Genomic DNA, 20,566 nt, shown 5'->3' with positions numbered 1-20,566 from the left:
CCTGAGCTAAATAAACAGTTACTGAACTAACAGTTATACTAGGGAATTTACACCAACGCCCATGGACCATTATGGAACCAACCAGGACCACTGAGGGATTACACAGATATAAGACCACATGGAAATATAAAAGAAAGTACTACTACCATTTAATGTTGGAAATGGCACTCTATTTAATGTTTTATGTTATCATCGTGGTTTTGGAATCTGTGAATCTGAGTATCGAATATATTCGTTAGCATCAAAATCAGGTATGAAATTTTCGTGACCTTTTTATTTCAGGCTAAAATGTAATATTATCTTAAAATGTGTCACAAATTTGTTATAGCTTGTAGGAAGCCTTGATATACATATATATAGTACTTATTCTCTAAAAATGTGAGTTCCTCTTATTATTGACCTCCATGTGACATCTATTCACAATACAAATAGGCTGTAAACCCATTTATCGTCTATTACACATTGTCATACTACCTCATTATTTACCCTTTTATGAATCATTTACATCTAGTCACTTCTTATAACTAGACTTTTGTTATGATGTGTTTCTTTTTTTGACTATTCTTCAGACTCACAATTATCAATCAGTTTCATCATTTAACACAACCTTTTATTAAATGCATGGAGCCGTTAGTGTGTCAGGTGTTTGTGCTGTTCTTTAGACATTCTGTTCTGAGTCTATGCACTGGTTTAACGCTCTCTCTTCTTTCTATTTCCCTTTTCTATTTCCACCTTTTTTATCAGGAGGAAGGTCAACTGCAGGTTTGTGGTCCTTATTTGATCTTGTATGGCAAGTTGTTTATTCAGTGAGGTTGGATTTGCAATAAATATATAGGAGAGTAGTATTCATTTACATGTATATTCAGTGTATTTCACTTCTCTAAGTAGACATAGAAAACATACTCCTACCTGAGTATTATATTGCACAGTGTCAGTACTCTTAAATAAAAATATTGGTTGCTCTTCCCACTGTGAGTAAGTCTACACATGACAGAAATTAGAACATTTGTGTTTCTTGCATCGCTCCATCAGATACAATTTCAATTTTCTCTCTGTCTGCTCTTTGAAAATACCAGATTTAGTGCATTATTTTTAATGTTTTGCCCTTACAGTTCACTTCAAATTATAGATCAGAAGATTTCGTTTTAAGTTCTTGGTGAAATACATTGTACTTCTACTTGCATATTATGTATCATCTCTATAGTGTATAGCCCATGAATGCAACTTAAAGTGGAATTAAAGACTGAATCCACTCTTTTTCCTACTAAACTGTGCATATGGTGTTTGAAATGCATCTGAATAGCATTATCTACTGTTCCAAAAACACCTGAATCTTTGTGCTGCCTGCAGTGGCTTCTGCAGTTTCCAGTAGTTGGTGACATCACTCAGGACTGCCCTGATTACAGCCAGGGGCAAAGTTTGAAGTGTGGATACCTGCCGTTCCTTATACTTTCAGTCCCTGCCCTTCCTCTCCCCTCACCCTCCCCTTTAGTCCTCCTCTCTTTGAAATGTGGTTGCGGGCTGACTTTAGGTGTCAAGTCCCACTTTTAATCCCTTAAAAAAGCAGTCTTAACATTTGTGCGAGTGTTAAAATGCTCCCTCATGTTTGTACAGACTTGATAAACTTCTGGTAATCCCATGTATGACAGATGGTTTGTTGTGTTCACAGAGAGGGAGACTGGTGGCTGGCGCGGTCCCTCGCCACTGGAGAGAGCGGATACATCCCCAGTAATTATGTGGCTCCATCGGACTCCATCCAGGCAGAAGAGTAAAGCATCTGTCTTCATTATCTTATCTTTGTTTTTACCCTATCTTTGTCTTTGTTTCTTCTGTATGTGTCACTGTATATGCCAGGGGTGGGTCTAAATATTATTACATGACTGAAATTGAAGTTCACACATTAAAAAAGGCACATTTAAAGGTTGTATAGAGGATTTTCCAAGGAACGAGAAATACAGCGACTGTTTGTCCTTTTTCAAATGTTGCGCATGCGTGAAACCACCCCCCCTCCCCTACAGCTCCCTACATAGAAACGCCTCCTCCCGCCTCCTCCTTACGCCAGAAACAGGTTTGTTTACAGCCGGTGAGCTGCACATGACTCGTAAACAACTAACTACAGTGTTGGTTAGGCAAGGCGGAGAAGTGAGGAGCGGGGGGAGCGGGTGCACGGACATTTCGTGCACGGACGAGAAGTGAGGAGCAGGGAGAAGAGCGGAGCAGGGAGAGGAGAGAGGAGAGGGGAGCGGTGCGTGGAGATTCCGTGCCCGGAGAAGTGAGGAGCAGGGGGAAGAGCGGATCGGGCAGCGGGGAGAGGAGCAGGAAAGGGGTGCAGAGAAGGGTTGCATGGGAGATTCAGTGCGAATGAACTAGCTACAACACGCAGCAGCAAGCGGACTCTTTCTTTGCCTTGAAAATTACGTTTTCAGACATAGGATATCACTTTCGTGTCCTGAAAAACGTTTGACTAGCTCTTGGAAATAAAGTACGTTTTCATAATAAGCAGAAGTGACCTGTCCAGGAGTAATTTTGGCGACCAATGCGTCAGTCTTTAGACCCTGCGTCTGCTTCAGTCGCGCCATCGCTGGAATTAAATCTTCAAGAATCACCTTAGTTTGGCTTCGCTGCTTTTCCCCTTGTCTTTTTCTTTCAGCGAATCTCAAAAACGGACTTTCTTTTGCGGCTAACTGCTCCTGGATTCTTGTCTGCCATTGCAACAAACTTTGTGCTAACTGCGAGGAAGATATAGGTAAAAAAAAGCCGCTAAGAACTGTTGCGTTGGTGGAGTAAACAGTGTCTGTGCGGCTTGCGTCTGTGGACTGCGTGACAGGCGTACGTAAACCACGTAACGGCAGCGCGCAGGCAAGTCAGTTACGCCAGAAACGTAGGGAGTTTGATTGACAGCCTGTCAGCTAACAGATAACGAGGCAGTGTCGTTATCTATTGGCAAATGTTTAGCCCCACCACGTCCAGAGTTGATGAATTTTTATTCTCTTTTTTTTGGTCATCATAATTACAAGGCTACTGCACCTCTATAATGCTATCATTGACAATTTGAAACAAAAAAAATCCTCCATACAACCTTTAAGAGATATCACAACATTGTAGAATCCCTATCATTTAAACTGAGCTGGAGGATGCATCAGACTTCTGTGGTTAAATTTGCTTTGTTGATTTGTTGACCTGGTTTATGGTTCATATCTCTGTAATAACTGGACCTATCCACATGAAACACAAATTGGCACAAAGTTCAACATCTCAATACAAACAAAAGTCACGTTCTCTTTTCATTTAGGAACAGCAACATGGATTTTTGCGATATTTGTCAGTTCATGAACTCAAGAGAATCCATCTTGCCAAAGGTGAAGCATCAAATTGCAGCTATGTGAAATAGTTGAGCACTTTTGTCATAAAATATTCTGATAAATGACACCTCTGGCAATTGTGTCTGTACCTTTCCTTTTAAATTTAGCATGTTAAAGCATTGTTTCTGTCAGATGGTTGGTGCATCAAATAGGGCCGACCGATATGGAATTTTTTGGATCCGATATGATACTGATAAAAGAGGGTTTGGAATATTGGAATATATGACATATTTAGTGATGTAAAAGTTCAATGGAAATCCTCAGTTGATTATAAAACTTAGATCGGGTTCTACTGGATTTTTTCAGCTGAAAATATCGGTCGGGCCCTAGTATCAAATGTGTTCATGCAAATCAGACGAGGGTAGACATTCACTTGAATTTATTTTATGAAGAAACAATGAGCATAACTATGAGTAGAAGTAATACTGAATCAAAGCATGGATGTCCAGACAGTTTGACTTGTTGGGCCACATATTAAAGCGTATATAATGCAGACTGGTGGATCATTCAGAGGTGCATTTCACACACTAATCTTTTGTTCAGGCATGGATCCTTTATGTAGTGTAGTGTACTTTATGTATGTCTTGGGCCAAAATATTTATGACAGCAGATAGTAGATTATAGATTTTTTTAAACTTGTTAAGAGTATGCAAAAAATTTTCTAAAAGTCTCATTTGGCCCCTGGACCACTGAATGGACACCCCTGCTCTAATTCTTCCCTCCTCTGATGCGAACTCGCTCTCTCACTGCTCACATTAACCAAAACACACTTTTCTTTTCTGTCTTCTGCTTTGCCTTCAGTCAACTCAGACTAATCCTAGAGTCCAGGTAAGACGCTGTGTGCTAATGCTAATGATATATTCATTATCAGAGTTTTTAGACCGTTATAATGTTGTGTCCTCTTTAAACATTTTATTTATTCTTACCCGGTCATATATAAACTCTTGTGTCTGTGTGCTTTTGTAGGTGGTACTTTGGCAAAATAACTCGGCGAGATTCAGAAAGACTGCTGCTCAATTTGGAGAACAGAAGAGGGACGTTCTTAGTCAGAGAGAGTGAGACCACCAAAGGTAAGTCACGACCAAAAAGCCTTAGATGTGGTTGCCAAAATACTAATACTAAAAGTAGTTTTGAAATTAGATACTCGTTTGAGCAAGGATCGATACAAAAATCATTCACAGGACAGAGATTAATATTTCCTGAATGATCTGGACCTGTATCAGAACAAATATAAGAGTACATAAACTAGTATACACCCATGGACCACTATGGAACCTTCCTGGACCACTGAGGTAATACACAGATATAAGATCCATGGGAATATAAAAGATAGTACTACAATTTAATGCTGAAAATCACATTCTATTGTCTAAAGAAAGAGTGTTTTTTTTATTATCAGTATTGAGTATCAAGTCTATTCCTTAGTATCAATATCAAGTTTGAAATGTTAGTATTATGACAACACTTATGTATTCAGCACATTACAATAACAGAAAACCTGGGCTGGTTACAGTTACTAGTTCCATTTCATTCGTACTGAGTGTCAGAGGGTGTGCATCAGTAGTAGGAGTTACATTCATAACTCATTACTTTCTCAATTTATTTAAAAGTCATAATGTTTATTTATTTAAAAGAGTCTTTATCAGATGTAATGGCTTATGTTTGGCAGTGAGCCTAAATCTGAATATCTCTATATCAGTATCTATTATGTGTAAACAGAAGAAAGTGAAAGTGGAAGAGGAGACAAAGAGCAAAGGTATCAGAGAGACAGAATTAGGTCAATGGGGGAATAGTACATGAACCCGGCCATCATCTCATTCAGATTGAAAGAGGGGGGGCAGAGGAGCGGGGCAGAGGAGGGGGCAAGAGGAACAGAGGAGGGGGGTAAAGGAGGATGAAGGGGGCTGGGGAGGGGGGCAAGAGGAGAGAGGGTAAGAGAAGGGGGGTAAGAAAAGGAAGAGGTGTGCCCCAGGCTGCCCCCAAAAAGAGTAGATGATTTATGAATGAATGCTTCCCTCTGGTGGTGATGGGAATGTACATTTATTTTTACTTAAAATAATTTTTTTATTTTATATTTGTTTGCTGTATTTTAAAGGGCCTGTATTACACTATTTTTATCTCCTCAGGGGGCTTAAAATGTTACTAAAAAGACTAATAAAAAAGTGGAGAATTCATATTTGTAGTTTATGACAGATAAGATACATCAACACAAACACTTTAACAGGAAATGCCATATGAAAAACTGTAGTTATTCAGAAGAAGACATTTTAAAGTGTTTTTAAACTGACATTGTGAAGACTCTAGAAAGTCTGTTCCATAATATTAGATCCTTTGCATAGAACACTAAACTGAGACTAGGCTGTGTGGGTGTAAGGAGCTCCAAGGCAATGTCCACTATGAGTTTGGATGAACATGAAATTCTTTTTTTTTTATTTACTGTGGGATTCCTGCCCAAAGTGGAGCTCCATAGAAGGAAATGTAAATGATTTTGGTGCAGTAAATCTATGTAACTTCTCATATCCTTGTCCTTGTGCTGTGTGTGCAGGTGCCTACTGTCTGTCTGTACTGGACTATGACAACACCAAAGGACTGAACGTGAAACATTATAAGATCAGGAAACTGGACTCAGGAGGATTCTACATCACCTCACGCACACAGTTCCTCACACTGCAGCAGCTCGTCAACCACTACCGCAGTGAGTGTCCCTCTTCTCTCTTTTTGTTTAAAGGTTTAAACTCTAACCTAACCCTCTCCTCCCTCTCTCCCCCTGTCGCCTCTCAGAGCACGCAGACGGCCTGTGCCACAGTCTTACAGAGATCTGTCCAGTGTTAAAACCTCAGACTCAGGGTTTGTCCAAAGACGCCTGGGAGATCCCCCGAGAGTCCCTGCGCCTGGACCTCAAACTGGGCCAGGGCTGCTTCGGGGAGGTCTGGATGGGTGAGTACAAACACATTACAAGAACACTTATATTCAGTGCAGTTCATTGACCTGTGTGAAGTTGTAATCTGCACCATCAGCCCCTCCGTCCACCACAACACTCACACACCACATTCAGACTAGGCAATGAAGTGTCTTGCCTTAAGACACGACAACACTTTGCACTAAAACTACTACTACCTCACTGGGACACCTGGAAATCTCAGAGGTATCTGTTATATTTATTTAGTTCTGTGACTGTCCTACTTTTTATACTAACTGACTCTAACTTTCTTTAGAGGTCCTATATTACACAAAATTGACTCTTATGAGCTTTAAGTCATGTAAAAATGACAGTACCTCATCAAAAGCATACCTAGAGTTGCATTTTGTTTTCTTTACATGTTAAGTAACTGTTTATGATTAGTCTGTCCACCTCGCCAAAGCTCAAAATGCTCTTTTCCACCTTATGATTTCATGAAGTGGTACTTTACAAATTAACAGCTATCTTTACTGTTAGTTCAGCAGAAACTGGAAATTTCAGGGCTGTAACCCTCCTAATGATTCTAGTGAAGGTTTACGGAGTTTAAAAGCAGTGGACTATTGTCACATGACATCACAAGGTGGAACAGAGTGTTTTCTGTTTGAGAGCCTAAATATGCAGGGTTTGTGTGTTAAACAAGTGTGAATGAAGCAAAACAAAACTCCAGCTATGTTTCTGATGAGGAAACAACATTATGACATAGATCCGAAAAAGCGTAGTGTGGGTCCTTTGCTATTCCACAGTATTATTGATTTCCCTCTTTATATCTCAGGTACTTGGAATGGTACGACGCGGGTGGCCATAAAGACGCTGAAGCCGGGCACCATGTCTCCTGAAGCTTTCCTGCAGGAGGCGCAGGTTATGAAGAAACTCCGACATGAGAAACTGGTGCAGCTGTACGCAGTGGTGTCAGAGGAGCCCATCTACATCGTCACAGAGTACATGACCAAAGGTAGGGGAAGTGTATATGGTGTCATCATCTCAGATGGAGGGAATAACTCTATGGGAGAGTCTTAACATGGCTAACACCAGACTGATATGTGTAGCACTCTGATTTAGTTCTTTGGCTCCTTCTGAAAGTGATTGGAAAAAGGTGTATTTTATAAGCTGCTTGGGCAAACTGCCACAACAGAGAAACAAGATGAGAAATCAAAATTTTGTTAAACCAAGTGCAGACGGCTTTCCTCTCCACAAATGTACAAAGGGATAGAAAGTTAAAAAAAAAAAAAAAGTACAGAAATGTCAAAAGCTAAAATCATTTTCAATCCATGGGTTTCAGAATGATGATAAATTAGGGATGTTGCCAAACTAAATATTATATCTTTTGAAAGGGAAAGCTGAAAGCTGAAACCCTGGGATATGAGTTAATGCAGAAGGAAAAGTGTTTGTCATCCTCCTGCTTTAAAATGTGATTTTTTTGTTTTGATCTTCACAGGGAGCTTGCTGGACTTCTTGAAAGGAGACATGGGTAAAATGCTGCGTCTGCCTCAGCTGGTGGACATGGCTTCACAGGTCTGTATCACTCACACAGATTCACATTACTGACCTGACATGTGAAAGCACTGTTGACACTAAAATCCACTCCTCTCTCGTAGATTGCTTCAGGGATGGCGTACGTGGAGAGGATGAACTATGTGCACAGAGACCTCAGAGCCGCTAACATCCTGGTGGGAGATAACCTGGTTTGTAAAGTGGCAGACTTTGGCCTGGCTCGGCTCATAGAGGACAACGAGTACACTGCAAGACAAGGTGAGAGACGCAAGGGCCATTTACTTCATATCAATATAAGGCTATAAACATCAGCAAGCGGTGATGGTGCTTCGCTTTATAGTGAAAGCAATATTATTTTTATAGCATTATGCACGAGATGAAGATTGTGTCACTCCTCATAGAATTCTAATGAAAGGAATTGATGTGGTCGTCAGATCTCTGAGGCTAAGCACTGCTGAGCTTGGGTTAATGCACTATTTTAAGATGTTGACTACAGTTGGGGTTTATTCACAGTTCTAGGAGTTGTTCTACGGCTCTTTTGTTTACTATTATTATTTCAGCTAAAGCACTTTGGTCATAATACGTATCTCTAGTCTAAAAGACCTTCAAAAAATTGTACCTTAACCTTTACCACTTCTTTATACAGTCTGGTTCTTTCTTTGTGGAGAGTGTTTTGTGCATTAACTCCCTGTTTTGTTTTGGTTTTTTTCAGGAGCAAAGTTTCCCATAAAGTGGACGGCCCCTGAGGCGGCGCTGTACGGACGCTTCACCATAAAGTCTGATGTGTGGAGCTTTGGGATCCTCCTCACTGAGCTCGCCACCAAAGGGAGAGTGCCCTATCCAGGTCAGGAGCAAACCACACAACACACAAGCACTGTGTATGGGTATTACAGCGACAGTAGAATCCAGGACGCATATGAGTCAAAAATATAGACTTGCCCATGTACTGTTCAGTCCTGGTTTAGTCCTGGTTCTGTCCTGGTTCAGTCTTGGTTTAATCCATTGTTTAGTTCTGGTTCAGTCATGTTCATAGCCATGGTTTAGTTCTGATCTAGTACTGATTTAGATCTGGTTCAGTCTTGGTTTAGTCCATTGTTTAGTTCTGGTTCAGTCCTAGTTTTGTCCCTGGTTTAGTTCCTGGCATAGTCCCAGTTGGTTAAGTCCAAGTTGGTTTAGTCCCAGTTGGTTTAGTCCTGGTTTATTACTGGTTCAGTCCTTTTGGTTTTATCCCTGGTTTGGTCCGGGTTTAGTCCTGCTATAGTCCTGGTTTAATCATCCAGCCCTGGTTCTATTTTGGTTTAAACCTGCTTAGAGCCAGTTTAGACCTGGTTAAGCCATGAGTTATACCTGGTTTAGACCTGATCCTAGTTCAGTCCTAGCCTTTGTTTAGTCCTCCATTTGTCCTGGTTTTGTCCCTGGTTTAGACTTGATTTAGTGCTGGTTTAGTCCTGGTTCCATCTTAGTTCATTCATAGTTTAGTCCTTGATTTAGTCAATGTTTAGATCTATTTTAGTGCTGGTTTAGTCCTGGTTTAGTCCTAATTTATTCATGGTTTAATCCTGGTTTAGTCCTAGTTTAGTCCTGGTTTAGTCCTGGTTTATTCACGGTTTAATCCTGGTTTAGGCCTGGTTTGATAACAACTTCAAAACCGCAGTAATTGCTTGGATCTTGGGTCCACAACCACAACACAAAGTACCCCATTTTATCAGGGCAGTCCCATATTGATTCATACATACCTATCCTCTTGTAAACATCATTTGACTTTCCCTCTTGTGTTTTTCAGGGATGGTAAATCGTGAGGTTTTAGACCAGGTAGAGCGTGGGTACCGGATGCCCTGCCCCGCAGAGTGCCCGGAGTCTATGCACGAGCTAATGCTGACCTGCTGGAGGAAAGAGCCAGAGGAGAGGCCCACGTTTGAGTACCTGCAGGGCTTCTTAGAGGACTACTTCACCTCCACAGAGCCCCAGTACCAGCCCGGGGAAAACCTCTAAAACACACACCACCTATGCACATGTACACTGCAAAAAGAGGGAAACGTGCAAGTTAAAATTATTTAAATTCAGAATCTTGACTCAAATGGTCCTGACTAGTATAAATGTATTTACTTACAAAGTCCAAGTTCTTTGACTGGTTTCTATATTTTGTGCTTCATCATTTTAATAATAGTGGCAATTATTTTGTAAAATCTGTGAAGTTCTTTTGACACTCACTACGTTTATATGATGACCCAAAAGTGGCATTGTGTCTTCACTTTTTATTCCGCATTTAGACGAGCGTTTTCGGGAGGAAATCTGTGACAGTGACGCAAAAGTGTGTGGAATTCGATTGGGTATGCATGCCAGGTGACTAGGTGGTGACAATAGGTGGTGATGTATGTGACATGAACGTGTACGTGACATGAGCAGATTTGACCAGAGTTTTGCGTCTTGGGCAATGAAGACGGAAATGCTAAGGCAGAGCGAAAGGCACTTCTGATAAAATATTTTGTCGTTTTTACCCGCAAGCGTTTTCGTGTCAACAGCTAGAGATGGACAGAGGAGCCAAAACTTTTTCATTATATTACTTAAATAGAATTTACCCAAATAATTAAATAAAAGTCAAAAGTATTTAGAGAAACTACTATGAGAGTCCATTTGAGCATAACATGTACTTAAAATAAGATTTCTGATTTATGTATGTTTATGTAATTAGAAGACAGATGTGAAAAAATTACACAAATTAAGTACACAAAAATTAAGGAAGCACAAATGGTCTAATGATCTAATGTTGTTACCACTGGAAGACTTCTTCTCAGTGGGAATAAACTAAGTTACTTAAAAGTACTATTACTACTTAAACTAAATATTACTAAAGTAAGATAAAGTGTCAGACATCCACTCCTCAAATATAACTTCTCAAAGCATTACAAAACAAGTAAGTGTAAGTGAGTACAATGCACCTCTGTTCTGCACACTGCATCATTCATTCTCCTTTACTCAGTGATAGTGGCTATTATAGCTACAGCTGTCCTGGGGCAGACTGATGGAAGCGAGGCTGCCAATCTGCACTATTGGTCCCTCCAACCACCACCAATCACACTCACACCACATCCATGCTATATGCAAGGTGGGTGAAGTGTCTTGCCCATTATGTAATTCAAGTAAGAACAAAAAGGCACTAACAAAATGACTCAAAAAAGATACTAATTTAAGATTCTGAATTTATGTAATTTCAACTTCCACTTTCCTTTCTGCTGCATAAAGGACTTAATTATAACACATGTAAAATGTTAACTTTGAGTACAATCACTAACATGGACATCTGTGGGATCGATGAGGACTGCACGACTTTTACAGGAATTACGGTAATTTCCAGCAAAGCAAAGCAAAAAAAAAACCTAAGGAAAAGACCTTTTTTTCTTCAAAATAATGTCCACAAAAGACCAACAACCTTCCTTTGGAGACATCATGATAATATATTTTTATCTTTCTGAAAATGTGCTTTGTAACCACAGCAACAACTAACTATTAATTTAAAAAAGGACTTGGCAAAAAAGCAGGAGAATTGTTGATAGAATTTCACGATCACACTAAAAATATGTAAATAAAAAGGCTTGGGATGTGTTCACGCACTTCAAACTTAACACCTGATGCAATTTTTTCTCAATGGAAAAACATTTTGGAAAATTTAAAAGAAAATGACTACAAATGTGTTTTTATTTTTGAATTTTGGGATTAACTGGATAATTTTGACGTGTACAACTCCCCTATAGTTCTTCCTTTTAAATGACAGCTCTGTATTTTGGGCGAATAATATTTTTATAAATAATTTTTTTTTTTCCATTTGTGGATGTGGACATAGAGCCTATCACAAAAAGAAAGAAGAGGATTCATGTGGCATTTTTTTGACTTCCAAACAAATGGCTACTGATCAATGCACTGCAAAAAAATGTAGAAATGATTTGAATTCAGATTAAGAAGCTTGGTTTGAGTAATTTTGAGTAGTATTTTATTAATTCAAGATAAGTTTTAATATATTGATAGTTTTTAAAGGCGCACTATCTAACTTCTGGTAGATGCTTCCTGCTTGTCTCTTTGGAGTTTCGCCTGGAATGTTTCACGGTATAGCATTAAAACATGGCTATCTTGGTTTGTAGCTGTGTTTTTATTGCTTAAAAAATTCTTACTGAGAGTCACCTTTCCACAGATCTGACCTGTAATTTGGGCCGGTTGGTGTCACCTACTTGTTTCCATGGAGGCGCATAAGTGTAATGCTGTAGTGAGGAACATTTTAGGCAATAGAGACAAGCAGCACCTTTAGGATCATGCCTTTTATGGTCTAATAACAATTTGTCCTTCTCTTATTTATGGCAAAACACAACTTTTGTTTAGTGCAGTTTATTTACTGTAACTAGAAATACATATGTCAGGTACTGTTAAAAGATTAAAAAGTTTCAGTTTTAATTAATGTGATGCCATAAGCAGAATATTTAGGAATAAAAAAACAAAAAAAATATTAATACAACTTAAATTATCTTGTTTTAGTAAATGAATACACATAAAACTAGTCAACACTACTCTACTACAAAAGGCAATTGTTCTGAATCTGAGTCATTTTAAGTGTTTTTTGCATTGTAAAAGTGATCTCAGGTGGAGAAGACATGTTTCTGCTGCATGTACCTTTGTGCCAATGAAAACCTGCTCTTTTTTACAGTGCATTGTGTAATTAAAGTGTATTTTGGTACAACTTATTAATAACTCTGAAAAAATGACAATGTTTTAACAAATATAACTCACTTTTGTAGGTTCTTCCTTTTGGCTTATCAGCATCGGTGTCTGGTGCTGAATCAGGAACACTTAAATTTCCTTTAATTTGTATCAGATTTTTTGCATAATTGTATCTTTGTATTATAATTGTTTTTATTTTGTTTGAAATGGTTTTTAGAGCGTCATTATACACTGGAGATGGACACTGCAACAAGGAAAAGCCTATCTACATTTAGAAGTTAAAATGATTTGAATTCAGAATCTGGATTTGAGTTCTGACTAGTTTTGATGTATTTAGGCCACTATGAAACATGTGTAAATCATGATTTTACAATATTTATCTAAAATATTTTTTTAAAACAATAGGTGCATTACGGTGGCATCGTAGTTAGTATTCTCGCCTCACAGCAAGACGATACCTGGTTTGACTCCCAGGACTTTTTGTGTAGTTTGCATGTTCTCTCTGTGTCTGGGTGGGTTTCCTCCAAGCACTTAACTCATCAACCCAAAACATACAGTGTGCCCTTAAAAAGATGCAAATCTATAAGTGGTTTTAATATATTTTCTAGTAATTAAGTTTTCAAATGTAGGTCTAAGTAAAGTAAATAAAGTAGGAATGTAACAATAACGGAAATATCGTGATATCGTATTTTCAAAGTTCTAACAATAATATCGTGGACCATCACAATATATCGAATTACAGGTCTCTTTGCTTAAATTGAGAGTTATGGTGCAGAAATAGCTAAAAAAAAAAAAAAAAAAAAAAGACAGAGGGAACTACATAGACCATGATCCTTTGCTCCATTTCAGTGCAGATTACAAGAAGAAATAACAGTTGTAAGCACTTTTAAGTCTTAGTTCTTTTGGATTAAGTCTTGTCAAGGCATTTTAAGAGAAAAAGTAGCATATTGTTACATCTCTAATTGTGAGCTTCCCACCATATCGTGAGTTTTCCCACGATATCACAATAAATATCGTACCGTGAGGTTCATACTGTGACAATATTGTATTGTGAGACTTGGATATCGTTACATCCCTAAAATAAAGCAAAACTAGTCAGAACTACTCAAATCAACAACACAATCTTGAATCCAAGTGATTTGGAGTGTGTGTAGATACAATTTTTTGCAGTGTAGTAGCTGTACAAGAGTGCATGACACAAGTAGTACCAGTAGAGGGCAGTGCAGGGACAGTCCCGAAACACTGTAAATACAAATTGTTTTAATATTCTGTAAATATGATTTTATAATTTATTCCACACAAAAGTTTATTTTACTTCCAGCTTCACCATCACCAACGCTTCCCTCTGGTACGTTTATGGGTGAAATCCTATTTTTGCAAGTTTAAAATTCTACAGTAGTTTGATCTTTGGAGTGTATAGGCCTACTGTATTTTTGTAACTTTGACTTTTGGTTGTACATTTTGTATGACTGATAATAAACTGTAAAGCCTGTTGGTTTAAAGTACAGATGTAAGGAAAAAAAAGTTACGATAATTATAATATTTTTAATCAATTTCTTCCATTTTTGCATCTGTAATGACGTGATGCACTGCAAAACATAATATTCACAAAAGGTCAAATGACTTCAGTTCAGATTTTGAGCAGATTTAAATATGCAATGTCCTTATTATACTTATACTAAATATAAATTGAAGGACTTTTCACTCATTCAAATATACAGATTTTGTTTTGAATTGTGACAACACTTGCAGTTTATCATCATTCTGAAAACATAGATATCATATTTTTAAGAGATCCACTGATATGGAGTTTTTCATGGTCGATGCCAGTACTGATTAGAATTCAGAGAAAATGATGACCGATAAGCTCTGCAGATACTTTTTGGCTTACATGTAGGACCCCCATGAATATATATTTTTTAACTGATTTAATTCAAATTTACCACAAACTCATCCATACGCTGGGTTAATACAAGCTGGATAAGAGAGCAGCATAATCACATTTTGTGCAGTATTGTGTTGGGGCTAGTGTTCAAATAAAGCTTGATAGATATTCTTATATATACTTCACATAATTTCATAAAACCTGTCAGAAATGTTTTGAAAAAAAAGTTGTGATAAGTGATACATCTTAATTTGCCAGAACGACTCAAATCGAATCCTGAATTCAAGTCACTTACCTTGTGTGGATATTACTTTTTCTTTTTTTCTTTTCTTTCTTTGTTTTGTTTTTTTGACAGTGCAGCACTTTAAAACACATCTTAATAACACAGGTCTGTATCTCACATAGGGCCTCTGAAGTGTTGCAGGCGTTACAAAGGCTATGCAGTATTTTTCATTCCTGAATTCTCTTTTCTACTGTTTTTCAACTGAAATATGAAACTGTTTATTCTGTACCAATGAATATGGACTTTGTTCAAAATTTAAAATCAGTTTGAATAAAATTTGTATTGAGAAAGAAAGGCCACATTGGGGCTGTTGATTGATTGAGTTAAGAATGTACCATTTTTCTTGCCTGGAAATCCAGAAGGATATTTCTCTGTATTTGTTATACAGCTCCATATCAGACACAGGTACAGCGATGAGTCTGGATTCGTCCAGGCAACCATTTTTCTGTAAATTATTGTATGAATTATGAACAATCCAAAAGGAAAAAAAAAAAAAAAAACACACTTGAACCTGATCATTTCCATTTTGGAGACTTTAGTAGACTATTGGGATAATGTGCAGAGGTGTGTAGATAACAATATCTAAATCTCTCAATATGATCTTTTCACAATATGGTAAAGGAGAAATTCAATTTATCAACTGGACAAAAGTTTATTTGATCGAACACGTTTCACAGCTCATCAGTTCTGGTCAGACGCTGGTGGACACTTCCTTATATCTGCCTGCAGGGAAGAGATAACTATAGTGAAACAACAAACACACCTACATGTTTACAGTTTCTGTTAGTTTGGCAATATAATTGATTTCAATAGGCCTAACTAACTAAATTCTCCTCTACCATGGATTCTACCTGGACGACTGAGGCATTTTTCACACATTTCCACGATATGCATCTACAGTACAATATTTATTGCAATATTTTGTATAGGATAACAAAAGTATGAATATGCTTCTGGTTAGGGAAAATAAGTGTTGTCCTAATGAGTCCTAGAGTTGTTCAGAGAGGCAGAGACTCTGGATGTCTGAGGCAGGAGAAGTTTATTTACCATGTGTCCAGAACCTGGTGAACTTGAATACTCAACACTGTGCTTTAGTACCGGCTATTCAAGCCTGAATATGCTCCCACACAAAGAGGTTTAAATAGGAGCTAAGAAGAAGAGCGTAGAGGCTTACTGGCTGAGATTAAATGAGAAGAGCATAGCAGATTGCTTCTGTGAGATGAATTAACCAAAGAAACTGATAATGTTAAAGAAGGACAAATTCTGTAATAGTCAGGTGATGCCAGAGCTAACCACAAAGAAATGTCAATAATGAACTGGAGGTGTCCTTGCTCAGACTATACAGGGGATGCAAAATTCCACAACACTACTTTTCTGTCGTAATGCAAATTATTCAAATGTAAAAATGTGTAATACCAGTTATTTCAGCATGTAGACTGGAGCAAAGGATCATGGTATATGTAGTTCCCTCTGTTTTCTAGCTTGCTGCACCATAATAATGAATTTAAGCATTTTTAATTCCATATACTGTCATGCCACACAATATTACTGTGAGATTTTGATGATACAATATCACAGTATTTTGGTTGTTGTTATCTCTAGTAGGTATAGTGCTCAGTTATATTTAAATGTACTCTGACTTCAGTATTATTATTATTATTTTTTATTGAACAGTACTCTTTCTTGAGTAAATGTTTTGGTTACTCGTCCCATTATGAGTGAGTCTACAAGTGACAAAGGCTTTATGTTGACATCCTGACAAGTTACTCTTTAAGTTACTCTTACTTGACTAGAAGTTTTCCCAAATGTTTTTTTTTACTCTTACGTGTATAATTTCCTGAACCAATATTATGTACTTTTACTTGAGTCATATGATCTTGAAGTAATGCTATTTCCTTGAATACATTTTTTGGTTAATCTACCCATCTTCCCATCCCACTGTACTTGGCACCATATCAGTCAAACACTGGGGATGTTGTGAGTCAGTAAAATCTCTCATTGAAGGAGGTGTCATGGTGTCAAAGGTTTTAGAGGTGTCTTCAGGACACTTTTTGTACTGATGACTCTGTATTACTGAAAGGGTCCTTAAGAAAAAAAAAACAGTACATATAAAACGGGAAATATAAAATGGATCATATTCACTGGAATATCAGCAGATTAGCAAGTAAACTAGCACATAGTGGGCTGGTGTATCTTGGAAGTCCTTTTTTTTTTAGACAGTTTCCACAGTTTTACATTTGACTAACTTTTCTAATAAAATTGAACTTTTGTGTAGTTTTAAGACACCATACTTTTACTCCTACATGAGAGTGTAACTTCCTGTTGTGAGGAAGTACATGACAAAAGCTTTATGTTGACAATATTGCATATTTTACACTATTTTCTGATCTATGTTATGTTATTTCCTCCACAAACATACCTGGATTTCCATATTTAGGCTGAGTTCTTCTCTGAAATAGAAACCACCTGGTAATGTCATGTAGCAATACAGGAAGTGCAACACTGCTCCTTCTCTAGAATCATTTGGATAATTTGGAATTTCCAATTTCTACTGAACTAAAGGTAAAAGGTAGCTGTTAACTTGACTACTCCTCCATGACATCAAAAGATGGACAGAGCATTTTAAGCTTGATGAGATGTGTGTTTATTGAACCACTCCTGCAGATAGAATTCAGTTTTTTGCATATTTTTGTGATCTCTCAAATTGTTTTCTTTCAAAGTTTAATATTTTGTCTTTCCTTCACATAAACTTCAAATTATAAATCAGAAATTAAGTCACTCTTACAAAGTTCTCCCAAATACGTTTTTATTCTTACAAATTTTTTGGATCACTATGTAGCCCACCTCTATCCCACTTGAATTTTGAAGTAATAGTACTCTACTCTTATTTGAGTAGGCTTTGAGTGAGTACACATTTTGGTTACTCTACCCACTTCTGTGCTTACCTGAGTATTATATTTTCACACAATATCACAATAGCCCAGCTCATCTCCATACCCTACTGTCGTGTGTGGGGCCCCCTGCCGTGTCACGTGTTCCGGCGCAGGTCCGGGCTCGGGAGGTGTGCCAGAACGTCCCGGAAGTGTCGGAGAGCGCGCGCACCCACCTGCCCCCTTCGCTCTCTCTCCTCTGTCTCTCTCTTCACCTGTAAACGTGTAAACAATGCGCAAAACAAGCACACAACACCCAAGACACCGAGGATTGCGTTTCACCGACACCGATCTCCCGTCACCTCTCCCCGGACAAGGTAAGCACGCGTTTCTGTTCCGTACTGACGCTTTTGGAGCCGTATTTTGACTTTGTGGTTTCTGAGTTTTTACTGTGACTACTAAATCTCATTAAACTTTCCTAGTTCTGTGTTTGCGTTCAGGTTTTTGAGTGAAAATGCCACAGTTACGTTTAACATCGCGTCAACAGAAGTGAATGGTCAATGGATGTGCGCTTTGTGGACAGTTTATTTGGTGCGTTCTACGATCTGCACAGGCTGTCACTCCACACACAAGTTTCTTACCTACTTTTAGCTTTCCTCGTTCACATTTAAGGATGAAATTTAGTTTGAGGCTTCTTTTTCCTTTTTCTTTAGGTCTGTCACGATAACAAAGTTTAAAGTGCGATTTATTGCTCTAGAAATAAATAATAGCCTATTATTGAAACTAGGTTAGTCAACTTCATCCCACTGACACAGTAACTTTGAAGGTGCACTGGGTCCACCACCTGCTTGACTCCATGGATATGTTATTGCTTTGTCTAGAAAGTTGTAGTATACTGTGGATAATTTGTTATAGAAGTTAAATTAGGACTAGGAAAAGAAGCAAACAAAATCTCCCATCTAATTCTGCATAAAAAGTTAACCCCATAATTTACATTTGTTCAAACATGTTCTGAAACGTTCTGAAATGTGACTCTTGTATTACCTTGTCTCATATTTCTTTCTTTTGTTTTAGTTAATTGTTTCGGTCGAGTTTAAACAAAGTTTGAACTTTGAACTGAGTCTTATTATTAAAACAGAAATTGCAAATTTATTTGCAACTGAAATTCTTGTTTGAAAAGCCTTAATTATGTCCCCCAAATTTAAAATCGTACAACAACAAAAAATTTTTAAAATCCACACAAGTCCAGAGAATATGTCTACACATGATAGCCCTAAAATTATAGTACATTCTATCATGTATTGAATGATAAGTCAATGTACTAATCATGATGACAGGTCTAACAATCTAAATACTCTATTTATAAACCATAGTCTATATATAAATGGTCTAAGCCTGCCCAAACACCTTTTCTTTTGGCTCTAGGGTTGGTAAGTGTAATGTGTTATGACTCAAACTCTTAGTCACTGTTGTATTTCTTGTCACACAGTATATTTATAGGGGCCACTGTTGTGTTTTAGGGCAGTGTTTCTCAAACTGTGGGGCTGACCCGGCTGTCTCTGCTTCCTGGTTCCTTCAGGGTATGTAGGCTACTCACTTAAGTTTAGCTGTTTGGTCCTGGTTTACTCACGATTTAGTCCTGATTTAGTCCTGATTTAGTCTTGCTGCAGTCCTGGATTGGTCTTGTTTTAGTTTTGCTTTGGTTCTGGTTTGGTCCATGCATTAGTCCATGTTTTGGTCCTGGTTTAGTCCTGATTTAGTCCATGTTTTTGGTCCTGGTTAAAGCCTGGATTGGCCCTGGTTTAGTCCATGGATGGGTCCTGATTTAGTCCATGGTTGGGTCAATGGTTTTGGTCCCTAATATAATAAAATACTGTACATGTTTCTGTTAAAGGTGCACTGCGTAACATTTTGAGTGGAGGATCTGCCACCTGCTTGTGTCTCTATCATAGCACTACGCTAGATTACAGTTGAGATCTGTGGAAAGTCGCCCCTGTACACAGAAGGAAATATTATATTTTTGAGCCACAGAAACACCTGAATAAACAGATATAAGCAGTAACATCTCCATGGAGACAAGTAAGTAGTGGACACTCCATGAGAAAAGTTGAGCAGTGCACCTTTAAAGTCTGGTTGTGACGACGACCAGGCTCTCCAGAGCAGCTGCCTCTCGGTCACTGTTTCCTCTCATTCAACAGAACAACGTGAACAGGACAAGTTTAAATGTCATTAGAAACATGTTCAGTCTGATAAACTCTCTCTTTCTCCCCTCCCTCCATCTCTCCATCTCTCCCGCAGAGAGAAGAGTTTTGACTCGTTTATGTTCATTGAATTAAGGCTGAAAGACATTTTTGTTTGTTTTTAGTGAGATCAAAATCCATCAATATGAGGAAGCAAGTTACATGTTTAGATTAGATTGTGCAGCCCTTCTCTTCCTCTCTTTTTTCTTGTCTTCTGTTTCTCTCACTAAAGGTAGACTGATATATTGGTTGGCCGATATTAGCACTTTTTAGCGTATTGGCTATATAGGCCTTAAATCTCCAGCAGAGACAGCAGATGTTTTGTTTGGCCTAATCAGCTGAATGAAAATGCATAAAGAACTTATGCATAAAGCTGCATTTGAACACTTTAGTCCAAACAGTTAACTAGTTTGTAGTAAAACAATGTTGAGTTTGGGTTCGTACTAAATTCTAATTAGAGAATATAAAGAAAATGACCAAAATCTGCCCTACATATCGGCCAAAAAACATCGGCAAATGTTATGAGTCACCAGTTTGCCTCTTTGTGTCTCTCTTCTTTCTCTCTGTCTCTCTCTTTTTCTTTCTTCTCTATCTTTCTATGCTTGTGTGTCTGTCTCTCTCTCTGTCTGTCTCTCTCTATGTGTTTCTTCCCCCTCCTTTCTTTCTCTTGCTCCCTCTCTTCTCTTTGTCTGACTTTGCTGTGTCTGTGTGGCTCTGGTCTAACCTGTACAGAGCTTTAGGAGACACTGCTGAAAAAGTGAGTGCAGAT

The 20,566-nt window shown here is 38.1% G+C and overlaps 2 protein-coding genes across 8 annotated transcripts in view; both read left to right on the top strand.

The window, feature by feature from the left end:
* Positions 1–14,986, top strand: part of src (v-src avian sarcoma (Schmidt-Ruppin A-2) viral oncogene homolog) — a 64,712-nt gene extending 49,726 nt beyond the window's left edge. Inside the window, exons 4-13 of one of the 2 annotated variants that reach the window (XM_055166242.1) lie at positions 745–762; positions 1,670–1,768; positions 4,329–4,432; positions 5,908–6,057; positions 6,144–6,299; positions 7,094–7,273; positions 7,757–7,833; positions 7,917–8,070; positions 8,525–8,656; positions 9,596–14,986. In XM_055166242.1, coding sequence (XP_055022217.1) covers positions 745–762; positions 1,670–1,768; positions 4,329–4,432; positions 5,908–6,057; positions 6,144–6,299; positions 7,094–7,273; positions 7,757–7,833; positions 7,917–8,070; positions 8,525–8,656; positions 9,596–9,804 — 1,279 coding nt within the window. In that variant the 3' untranslated portion in view covers positions 9,805–14,986. The remainder of the gene's footprint in view (positions 1–744; positions 763–1,669; positions 1,769–4,328; positions 4,433–5,907; positions 6,058–6,143; positions 6,300–7,093; positions 7,274–7,756; positions 7,834–7,916; positions 8,071–8,524; positions 8,657–9,595) is intronic. The other variant, XM_020917970.2, reaches the window with a different exon arrangement.
* Positions 14,987–17,747: 2,761 nt separating this feature from the next.
* mical1 (microtubule associated monooxygenase, calponin and LIM domain containing 1) overlaps positions 17,748–20,566 on the top strand; it is a 40,676-nt gene continuing 37,857 nt past the window's right edge. For 2 of the 6 annotated variants that reach the window (XM_055166233.1, XM_055166234.1), the window contains exons 1-2: positions 17,748–17,934; positions 19,078–19,137. The gene's annotated coding sequence lies outside the window, so the exon portion shown is untranslated. Of the gene's footprint in view, positions 17,935–18,057; positions 18,149–19,077; positions 19,138–20,566 lie in introns of all 6 variants that reach the window. The other 4 variants (XM_055166232.1, XM_055166236.1, XM_055166235.1 and 1 more) reach the window with 3 other exon arrangements.

This window comes from Boleophthalmus pectinirostris, unplaced genomic scaffold (assembly GCF_026225935.1).
Source record: "Boleophthalmus pectinirostris isolate CB_2022bp ecotype Guang Dong unplaced genomic scaffold, ASM2622593v1 HiC_scaffold_8, whole genome shotgun sequence".
In the NCBI taxonomy this organism is placed as follows: Eukaryota; Metazoa; Chordata; class Actinopteri; order Gobiiformes; family Gobiidae; genus Boleophthalmus; species Boleophthalmus pectinirostris.
The sequence above is the reverse complement of the archived record's forward strand: the minus strand, read 5'-3'. Positions and strand labels throughout refer to the sequence as shown.